The sequence below is a fragment of the Muntiacus reevesi genome, chromosome 1 (genome assembly GCF_963930625.1).
Source record: "Muntiacus reevesi chromosome 1, mMunRee1.1, whole genome shotgun sequence".
Lineage (NCBI taxonomy): Eukaryota > Metazoa > Chordata > Mammalia > Artiodactyla > Cervidae > Muntiacus > Muntiacus reevesi.
Window position 1 is genome coordinate 13,899,052 of NC_089249.1, and position 10,827 is coordinate 13,909,878.

Sequence of the window (10,827 nt, forward strand, 5' to 3'; positions counted from 1 at the left end):
TCTTGTGTCTCCTCCACTGGCAGGCGGATTCTTAACCACTGCAGCACCTGGGAAGCCCACTAGATAGTACTGTCGTGCTGCTGAGCAGTAAAAACGGCGAGAGGAAAAAAAAAAAAAAAAAAAACGGCGAGAGGGATTTATACGGGTGTGCTAAAGATCGTTTATTTATCATGTGTCATAAATCATTTGCATGGCAGTCAGCTGATGATGACATTCATACCCAAAAAGAGCACCAGTCCTAGTTGTCCCTGAGCTCCCTGGAGGCCAGTGACGTTGTCCCCTTGTTAGCTTTCAGTGTGAGAGGGTGAGGGTGAAAGTGAAGCTTGTGAAGGATGCAGCAGATGGCAGGAGAACTGGGATTCCCCGGTGGGGCCTCTGGGTGTCACTGTTTCTCCGCGCCTGTCAGTGCTCCTCCACCAGCCAGTCCCTCACTGTGCTGCTGCTGGGCTTGTAGGCTAGAGACGTGTCTACACTGGAGAACCTGGAGGCTGGGGGGGTTACCTCATCCAGAGGCTTAGGTTCGGAGCTGAGAATGCAGCCTGGAAGAATGTTCTCGTTTCCTTTTGCTCTGTCTTTTCCCTGAGTGTCTTCCTCTATACTAATATGCACCTGTTTAGTGACCAGGGCATTATTCACAGAAAACTTTGTATATGTTGTTTTGTTTTTGAAAATTTGTTTTTGTGAAGTAAAACTGAATTTCAAAAATGCCACATAAAAATTGACAAGAGAATAGATTTTAAAAAGCTCTTGAAGATTGTGCAGTGTATGTTTTATTCAGTGTCATGAGTAAGACTGTCTAGGGAAGGAGAGGAACCAGTTAGTTTCATTCTTTTTCAAAAACAGTGTGTTAGTTTCTTGGGGCTGACATAACACACTGTTGCAACTTAGGCGTTTAGGAACAACAGAAATGTCTTCTCTAAGAGTGCTGGAGGCCAGAGTCTAAAAGCAGGGCCATGCTCCCTCCAGGACCTCTGGAGACGAGGCCTTCCTTGCCTTTATAGACTCTGCGGTTGCTGGCAAGTTCTGACTTTGCTCAGTTTGTAGACATATTGCTCCAGCCTCTGCTTCTGGCTTCCATGTGGCCTTGCCTGCTGTGTGTCTGCGTCCAGATTTCCCTCCTACTGCGAGGTCATGGATTAGGGCCCCGCTGATCCAGCATGGTTTCATTTTCACTTGGTTACATCTGCAGAGACCCTGTTTCCAACCAAGGTCATGATGTTCACCGGTTCTGGGGCCTAGGACTTGAGCTTCTCTTTCTGGACTTTATTCATCCCACGACGGTGGGTATGGTTAAAAGTCTAGGATACTTTAAAACAAGTCATCCTCAACTGGGATAAAGACATCCCTTCCCAACTGGTTAGCAAGTGTCTAGTTTTTTAATCTGAATTTGGTTCTCAGCAGACTGGTAGAAAGGCTGCCGTGAGCGCGGCTCCTGCTGCCTCACTTGGTCATGTCGAGTCGTGACCCAGTGGCAGCTCACGGCGCTGTCTGCAGGCTGACTGCCAGCTGGGCAGAGGTGCGCTGGAGAAGGCAGGCGTCCTCCTGAAGCCCAGGCCTGCAGAGAGCTCAGCCAGAGGCCTGTCCCCGCGGTGGCCGGGCGTGCGGGAAACCCTCTTTAAGCCTTTGCCGCTGTGCATCTCCATCTGCTGTTTCTCTGCTGACTTTGAAGCTCAGAGGTGAACATACACTCTTTTCACAGGGCTTTTCTCTTCGTCTTGTTTCCAAGGTGGCGACGGGTCAGTGAGATTGAGACCTGCTGCCGCTGTCTCCCTGAGTGCCTTTGCCGTGCCGCCACGCGCCTCGCTCCGTGCTGGGTGCTGGGGGGCAGCAGGGCTTGGAGTCGGAGCAGCGAGGCGGGCGGGGAGGGCCAGGCACACGTCTGCGTGGTGGGTCCCAGGCTCAGGGCAAGTGCACAGGGGCGTTTGGGGCAGGAGGGCCGTGGGGCAGTTCTCGCACAAGAGGAGAACGCATTCGTGGCAGCCTGTCCGAGGGAGCGCGGAGTACCAGAAGCCTGTGCAGCCGAGATGAGGGTTGTTCGGGGACCTGACGGCCCTCAGGACTGCTGCCGCAGTGCACACCAGCTGTGGGTGGTTTGTGCCATTTCAGTAAAAGAACTGGGTGATCGATTGCACAACCTTTGGCTCCGAAGTAGTTGCCTACAGGAGTTGATGCGTTCCTCGGTGGAGGTTTTACTTTTTTGGAGGAAAATAGTTTGCATAGGGTTTCCTTCCGGAGTCGCTGTGGGGGGAGGAGGAGAGACTGCTGGTGTTTTGACTGGAAGCCCCTCGGGGTCGGTGAGAGGGGGCGTCTCAAGGCCTGAGGCGTCATTGACACACGAGCGTTACTCAGTTTGAGGCTGGTGTGGTGGTTATTTATCCTGGACATCTAAGCAGTAATAATTGAGGAGGAAACTGATCACATGTGTTTTTGAGTAGTAATTTCAACTAATTAAGTTTATCTATAGAGAAAAAATAATGGCTTAAGAAGAAGGAGCATCAGAGACAGACCTGTGAAATGTCTTAAATGAATTTGTGCCAAACATCAAAAGTTTCATTTCATTAACAGTCAACATAATCACAGTCTACAGTGAATGGGGTGAGGGGATCTTGTAAGGCTCGAAGCTGTTGGTGGGGTAAGAGATGTACATGCCTCCCATAGTGTTTATTTACCCTTTTGTGAGAGTGTTCTTTGTCCTGGGATCAAAAAGCTGCCTCTGCTCATTTTTTTAAAATACATTTTTAGGACAATTGTAAACCAGGTCTGTGCGTATAAGACCCGTGTAGGAATTGACCCTGTTTGTTTTTTTCCATATAGACTAACCGCCAAATGGCAGTTTTTCTTCCCCCGTGTCTTTAACATATTTCCAGTAGAAGAGAAATAGATAAGAGCTGTTTCTTTCTCCTTCATTTCTTTCCATTTTTGATGGGTTTAGCTTTTTATCCACACATCCTACAAGTTCTATTTCTAAATTAATTCCTGAGAAATAAAACATAAGCTTGCAAATTCACAAGCGTGAAATTTGCTTTCATGTATTCCCTTGCTCATTATTTTTCTTCCTTTAAAAAATTGGAAAGAGAACTTGTTTGATGGTATTTTAAATTGCCTGTAATACCAGCATCCGAACACAGCTATTTTCATTATTGCATATTATCTTGCTGTTCTCATCCACAGTCACACTTTTTTTTAAACAAAGGAGTTATATTGCTCTTCAAAAAAGAGTTGTGTTAGTTTACAGCATCATCAGCTTTGAATTGGAGTGCTCGTGAAAATGTTGCAAAAGGCAGTGTAACTTTTTCTGTAATAAGTCTAAAAGAAAGGACTATTTCAAGCCTTTTCACATATCTTTGTTAATAAGGATGAACTTCTTATAATTATTATTTTTGGGAATGTGAATTGTTCTCACATTTTCTTCTGGGTTCATACTTTAAATGTTTTACTAGCCATTATTACTTGGGTCTGACTTTTTTGCGGTGCCGCTGATAAATTGGCATAGAGGGGGGAAAAAGGCTTTGTCACTGCTTTAAGGCTAAGTAGACTAAGGATTTTCCCCAGTATTGTTCCTCCTTTACACAGAAGTGTTTTCCTCTTACTCACAAGTATTTTTAATGCTGATTCCTATCGCTTTGACCTTTAGAAGTCAAAACGGCCTCAATTTCTTGTGCTTTCCTTTTTGTATTAAAAATCAGGAAACCAGATATTTCTTGAGAATCAAAGATGCAGCTGACCAAAGAAGGTGTCCAGGTGTGCTGACATTAAGTCTTGCTTCACTGGGGGCTCCTCTCCCAGATCAGCCATGGCTTCTTGTCTCAGTGAGACACTCACTGGCTCGCTGAAGTGAAGTGAAGTGAAAGTCTCTCAGTCGTGTCCAACTCTTTGTGACCCCTTGGAATTCTCCAGGCCAGAATACTGGAGTGGGTAACCTTTCCCTTCTGCAGGGAATCTTCTCAACCCAGGGATCAAACCCAGGTCTCCCACATTGCTAAACACAAAATTACTTTATGTTTTCATGCCGGAGCAGTGTGGCTAGTCAGTTTGGGTGTGGTTTTGTTTTTGCCCGTATGCCTGGTGGGCTTTGAGGTCATCATGGATCAGCTGCAGCCCAGCTCCCATGCCGTTGTCACTCCAGGACCCAGCTGGTGGGGCAGCTTCTGGGGCCACTGTGGCTGAATGGCAGAGGGACGGGAGTGCAGGAAAAGTGCCTTGGTGCTCAGGGCTGGTGTTCACAAGTGATGCTCTCCACTTCCCCACCTTGGCCAGAGCAAGCCCCTGTCCCCACATCCATGTCCAGTGGGGCAGGAGTGGATAATATATGTCCATACAGGGTCATCACAGGGAGGTGAAGGCACCATTTGTTTTGGAAACAGAAATATCACAGTAGTGTGAACACGAAGAAGGCTGATTTGACAGAGAAGAAGCAAGGTACCTAAGACTTAGGAATGGATGATGTATCAACAGGGTGGAAGTAGAGGGACCGAGAACCAGTTCCAAGTGCACGGCCTGAGCAGCCATGTAGCGGTGCTGCCGATTGCTGGGAGGAGCTGGTTCCAGGAAGACGGAGGGTCAGTGCCAGACAGAGTCAAGTGAAGAGGTGTGGGTCCGGGCTCACTGTCGTGGCACTCAGGAGAGACGGTGGCTGGGGAGGCCCAGCCTCAGGGGATCTCTCCAGCTGACTCAGTCTGCCTGAAAGGGAGTAGTCGACTGAAGGAGATCCTGATAAGCGTGTCTCAGGGGAGAGAGCTGAGGATCAGCTCAGGAAGGGGGACACACGGGGCTGTAACCACATCATGAGGCTCTCTGAGCTGGGTGGGCACAAGGGTGTTTGGGATAGTACACTTTATTCCCTTCTGTGTATCCAGAATATTTCATTGCATGTTTCTTGTAGAGAAGTAATAAGCAACGAGGGAGATTGTTTTAACCACTTCATAAATCGCATGCTAATAAGTCCTTTATTAGCTAGACCCTGCATTTTCTCTGTTTGACCTAGGTGAAATGCTTGCCTTGGTCGTATGGCTCCTCTCTTGCATACATTCTAAGTACTCGGGCACGTCATCCTTTGTACGAGTGCTGTTATCTCAACTCCCCTGCTAACGTTCGTCCCAGTGTCTGAACCTCTCGTGTTGTCTCCGCCCCTACAGGTGTTCACGACTCTGTCGGTGACCAAGCGCTCCGGGGGAAACATCCTCCAGACCGGTTGCTGAGGTTAAGCCCCAGTGTAGATGCTGCCGCCTACACTCCAAACCACCGATGTGTTTCTTGCCCAAGTCGAAGGCGACGTGCTGCAAAAGGCTCTCGGGTTTGGCACCTGCGTGTCCCGTGCTTACACTCCCCAAGGCCCCCTTGGATCTCACGGGTGGGAGGTGATTCGTGGAAGGCAGGCAGCACTGCATTGGGGTCACCGTGATGGACTCAAAACTGGCTTTTGGCAGAGCATCGGAGCGATGCGTCCATGAAGTCACCAGCCCCAAGCCCCTCGTGGTGGGTGGTGATGGAACCGTCAAAGCAGTTTTCTCTTGGCCTTTCCTTTGTGGGTTTTCTTAGACTCACGTCAAGCTTTCTAATGTTGGTTCTTTTTTTCACTTTTTCTCCTCGGTATTAGTGATACTAGAGATGATAGCAAACAATTTTGGTCCAAAAGCAAGTCATGGCTACCATGTGCAAATACAAGCGACTCGTCGCCGGGTAGGCATGGGGAAGCTTCCAGGCTTGTCCCCGGAGAGACTGCCCTGTGGCCCAAGTCTCCTCCCAGAACAAGGGAAGCACGGCTGGCCAGTTTGCTCACGTGCCACACCACTGGTGATTGCTTTTAGTTCTGTTTAGAAAAGGCAGTGGCTACCTGGCCAGCCTATTTGAAGGAGTCTTGCACTGCAGAGAACTTGGTAGTATAGTGTGATTTCCACGTCCCCATCATGGAGGCAGATGTACACCTGAAATGGGGAAAAACAAAAAAATGTCATTATTTAGTCTATTGTGTGCTGGTCTAAGTGCGCTGAGATGTATTGCAATGGAAAACATTTAGCACTTGTTTAAAACTGTTTTGGGGAGTAGCTTTTGCTTTAAGCTGAAATCACAAGATACCACAGCTTTATTTTTCATGTGTGTTAGGTATCTATTCCTTCGAGAACTACGTTCATAGGAAAAAAGCCTTTTTACACTTGACAATTTAACTCTTGTGGTCATTGCTTTGTTTTTAAAAGGAAGCTGTTAATATCATAATTTATTATTTTTGAACACAGGTGGATGTGAAGGATTTTCATTTAAAAACCAAGTGGTTTTGACTTTTTCTGTTGACCATACTTGGTGGAATTTGGGCAGAAGTGTTGTTGCTCTGCCAGCATTCCAACTCAGATTATCGCAAAGAGATATTAGCCCTGCAGTTAGAGATTTCCGGCTACAGCTACTGACAGTGCGTTATACCTAGGCCGTTTCCCCTCTACAAAAGGAGGGTGTTAACGTGCTGTGGATGGCAGGCCTCCCACCAGCAGTTCTTGTAGCCCCCTAGCCCCCTTTCGGGGTCTTCCCTCTGTGTGTGTCTCAGCCACAACACTGAGCGGCTGATTCCAAGGACATTTCTCGATCACCTCAGGGAACTCGGTGTCCGCCCAGCAGTCGGTCAGCAGGGCCCCTGACCTCGTCTGTCCCACGGCCCTGCCTCACCCCGCCCCATCGGGTTGTGTGGAGAGAAGGGAAAAGGAAAAATACAGGGGAGTTGAGGCAGCTGACTGTGTTCGGTTTTATTTATTATTTAAAAAATTTTTTTTTTTTCCCCCTTCCAAGTCTGCCAATCTCTGAAACTAAAACACAGGCAGTACAGGGTGATCAAGCCTAATCATGTTGTGATTCTGTCTTCTTCGTGAAATGGAATATTCTGCCCCCACAAGAAGAATCCCACTTTATAGACTTGCCTCTGTAATTGCCTGGTGTATTGAAACTCATTAAATTCCATGTATTTTTGTTATAAATCTTCTGGAAGAAAAAAAGAAAAACAATGTGAAACATTAAAAGGTATTACTATCTACTGTGTTGTGCCTTCTTACTGAATGGTAGTTTCGGGCTCATTTGCCTGAGACCTGAATGGACTTCAGGGCTCATGCTGGTGATGCTGAGAACTCGGTGCTAAGGTTCACTGATGCCGCGCTGTTGGGCCTGGTCGATGTGCAGAGGTTCATAGTTTAGTCTTGTTGACCCCTTGCAGGTGGCAGGTAGCGTGTGAGACTTCTCAGCTTCCATATCTGGGGCTTCTCCAGTGGCTCAGTGGTAAAGAATCTACCTGCAATGTGGGAGACCCAGATTCGATCCCTGGATCAGGAAGATCCCCTGGAGATGGTCCACTTTATCTAGAGAACTTGGACCAGAACAAACAGATCTCACCTCTGAAGGTGTATGTGGTCAGGTAGGGTGGGTGAATCTCCTCCACAGATACTAGGTCCCAGGTACTGTTTTAGGCGGGAGAGTTAGCAGTCAACAAGAAACATCAGTAATCCTCGTCAAAAATTATAGAGAGGGAAACAACCAAAAATAACTAGCTAGGTCAATTGTATTATATGTTGGATGGTGTTAGGTACCCTGGAGAAAAACCTAAGCAGAGAAGGGGAGAAGTCTGTAGGGCGTGGGGAGTGGAATTTTAATGAAGGTGGTGGAGGTCGGCCCATAGAGAAGGGGACATTTGAAGACAGAGGTGAAAGGGATTCCGCGGGGAAGGAGCATTCCAGCAGAGGTCACCAGATGTAAAGGCCCTGAGGCAGAGAAGGACTGGGTTGGGGAAATGTCAAAGTGTAGCGTGGTGGGTGAAGTAGAGAAAGAAGGAGTCAAGGTCAGAGATAACAGGAAGGAGCGAATCAGGTAGGCTCTAGAGTGGGAGCCACGGGAGGGCTCTGAGCAGAGGAGGCTGGTCAGGAGCACTGGGGTGGCTGGGCTGAGGGCGGGCTGAGGCTTTGTGCTGGGTGGAGGGCGTCGCAGTGATCCAGGGGAGAGCGGGTGGTGGTTTAGCTGAAGGTGAGAGGAGAACCAATAGGACAGACGGACTTAATTTGAGAGTAGAACCAAGAGGACGTAGTGTTGGGTTGAATGTGTGGTGGGAGAAAGAAAGGATGATTCCTCCGTTGGGGGCTTCCACACTGGAAGGACTGAGGCTAGAGGTGCCATTTTACTGAGATGGGAAAACTGGAGGAGGGGCAGGTCGGAGGGGAACATCAGAAGCTCGAGTTTAGGGTGGTGGGTCTCAGGTGCAGGAGGCAGAGGTGGTGCTGGGTTTGAGTCAGTGTCTACACAGCAGGTGTAACGGCAGCCATGAGATGAGTTGCTGTTGTTGAAGGAGGGAAGGGTGTAAGGGCAGTTTTGGGCCCTGTATAACTCTTGAGAACTATACACCCTCGGCTCCTCACTTTTATCCACTACATACTATGAAAAAGAGACCTAGTGTTTATAAAGACATTTGAGACCTTTTACAAAATGCTTCAAAATATGAAGGAAAAAAAAATCAATGCAGCAAAATTCTAATGGATAAATCTTTAAATGCTTCCCATATTATTTTAGCCAAAAAAAATCAATGCAGCAAAATTCTAATGGATAAATCTTTAAATGCTTCCCATAGTATTAGCCAGTCAAATACCATTGGCTCTGTTGCCCCTACATTTGTTTTTGTTGTGTTTGGCTTAATTTTCTGGTTTTGGCTGCACTGGGTGTCTATTGCACTGCGAGAGCTCCAGAGCATGCAGGCTCAGCAGTTGGGGCCTGTGGGCCTAGTTGCTCCCTGGCACATGGGATCTTAGTTCCTGACCAGGGATTGAACCCGCATCCCCTGCATTGGAAAGGGGATGCTTAACCACTGGACCACCAGCGAAGCCCCCACTGCTGGTGTATTTGTAAATGTTAGGTCGAACGCAGGAAGGGCTGCACTCATTCATTATATGTGGAATGATGCGGGAGTGACTCAGGCAAGCGCCAGGGCATGGGGGGAACAAAGGCCTTAAAGTGGCCCTGAGAGGAGCTGTAAAGAGATGAGCCGTTATTAATGAGAACTGCGGTCGGGACATAGAGCTGTGCCTCCAGGTCACTTCCTGTGCAGTGACTTGTCCTGTTAGTCTCTGTAAGAACCCTCGGAACTGTGGTGCCTGGTTTTCAGGTGAGCAGAGTAAGGTTGGGACTCACTTGGTCTTTTATGCAAGCGCCCATATGTAAGCCGCAGAAAGAGGAGGTGCGCCGCCTAGTGTCCGCCTCTGTGAAGAGCGGGCTGCTGCTTTGCAGCCCTGTTACTTTGCTTTAAACACAGGCTACTCTCCTGAAGAAACAAAGCCACAGCTAAAAAGTTGCAGAAAATCAAAAGAAAAATACCTTAGCAGATAATGCCAGAGAAGCTCAATTACTGTATCTGTAACTATAAAACAGCATCAAAACTAGGCATAAAACAGTAAAGACCTAAATATGTATCGTACAACCATGAAGTTTATGCGGTAAATACCAAAAATATCTCTGTAATGTAGAGGTGGAGAAAAGCTTCATATACCATGGCCTCAAGGTTTAAACCATAGGGAATGTCCTGGCGGTCCAGTGGTTAAGACTCCATCTCTTACTGATGTGGGCCTGGGTTCAATCCCTGGTTGAGGAATTAAGATCCCACAAGCTGCATATTGTGCACCCCCCCCAAAAAAAAATCCACAAAGCATAAGGCAAAATGACTGCATCAAAAAGTCTGACCACAAAGACCACCATGGAAAAGTTATTAGCATCATGCGATGGCAATTTCAGTGTGTAAAACTGACAAGAGATTTAGACCCAGGAGACAGCGAGGAATTCTAGGTCATCAGTAAGAAGACAGGAGGCCCGAAGGAAAGGAGGCAAAGGACACTGGTTTGGTTATTCCTCGCGGAGGAAACCCCAGAGTCTTAGCAAGAGGGCTGTGTGTGTGCTCAGTTGCTCAGTCACGGCCAACTCTTTGTGACCTCATGGACTAGCCCACCAGGTTCCTCTGTCCATGGGATTTTCCAGGTAAGAATACTGGAGTGGGTGACCATTTCCTGCCCCAGGGGATCTTCCTGACCCAGAGATCAAACCCACGTCTCCTATGTCTCCTGCATCAACAGGTGTATGCTTTGCTACTCTGACACCCGCGAAGCCCGATATGAGATATGTGCAAACTCATATGAGTGATTAAGAGGAGAATGTAAGTAACAAGAGGCCACTTCATACTCGTCAGACCTGAGACAGAAGGCTGTTTAAGGCCGAGTGAAGGGACTCCCAGGCTCTGCTGGTGTGAGAGTAGACAGCTTCCTGGTTTTCAGACAGATGCAGCCTTGTGCAGGGTGATCCAGCAGTCCTGCTCCTGGGCATCAGCCCCAGAGAAGTTGATGGATCGCGCATATGTGTCCGTAAGGGAACGTGCATGAAAGTGTCCTGTGGCATCGTTTGTGGTATTGGGAGGTTGGACCCAATCCTGACATCTCTCACTGAGGGGTGGACCGGTGGACCAGGAGGAGGCAGGATGATGAAACAGTGTTATGAGATGTACCATGATATGGGCGGAAAAAAAACAATAGGGAAGAAAGTGAACCCCACAGCCACTTGCGTACATTGTAAAGATGCTTGGACACCCACCAAGGACCCCTGCAGACAGCACACTTTGAGCAGATCAGAGCAACTGACTGCGGAGCATGCAGTAGGGAACCATGGCAGTAAAGGGAAGTTGAAGGAAAAGAGGACACCGCCCTGATGCTGGCCTTCCTGCAGGCGCGAGTCCCTGACAGGTGACTCTTAGCTTCTCAGTGCCCCTCTTTTCTTCCCCTTTAAACAGGGGTAATGACGGCTCATCTCCCAGAGTTGCTGGAGGATTGC

General features: G+C 48.1%; 1 protein-coding gene across 4 annotated transcripts in view; it reads left to right on the forward strand.

Annotated features, from left to right (window-relative positions):
• Positions 1–7,015, forward strand: part of TXNRD1 (thioredoxin reductase 1) — a 59,627-nt gene extending 52,612 nt beyond the window's left edge. For all 4 annotated transcript variants that reach the window (XM_065938222.1, XM_065938240.1, XM_065938249.1 and 1 more), the window contains one exon: positions 5,136–7,015. In XM_065938222.1, the coding sequence (XP_065794294.1) occupies positions 5,136–5,198 (63 nt within the window). In that variant the 3' untranslated portion in view covers positions 5,199–7,015. The remainder of the gene's footprint in view (positions 1–5,135) is intronic.
• The last annotated feature ends 3,812 nt before the right edge of the window (positions 7,016–10,827 follow it).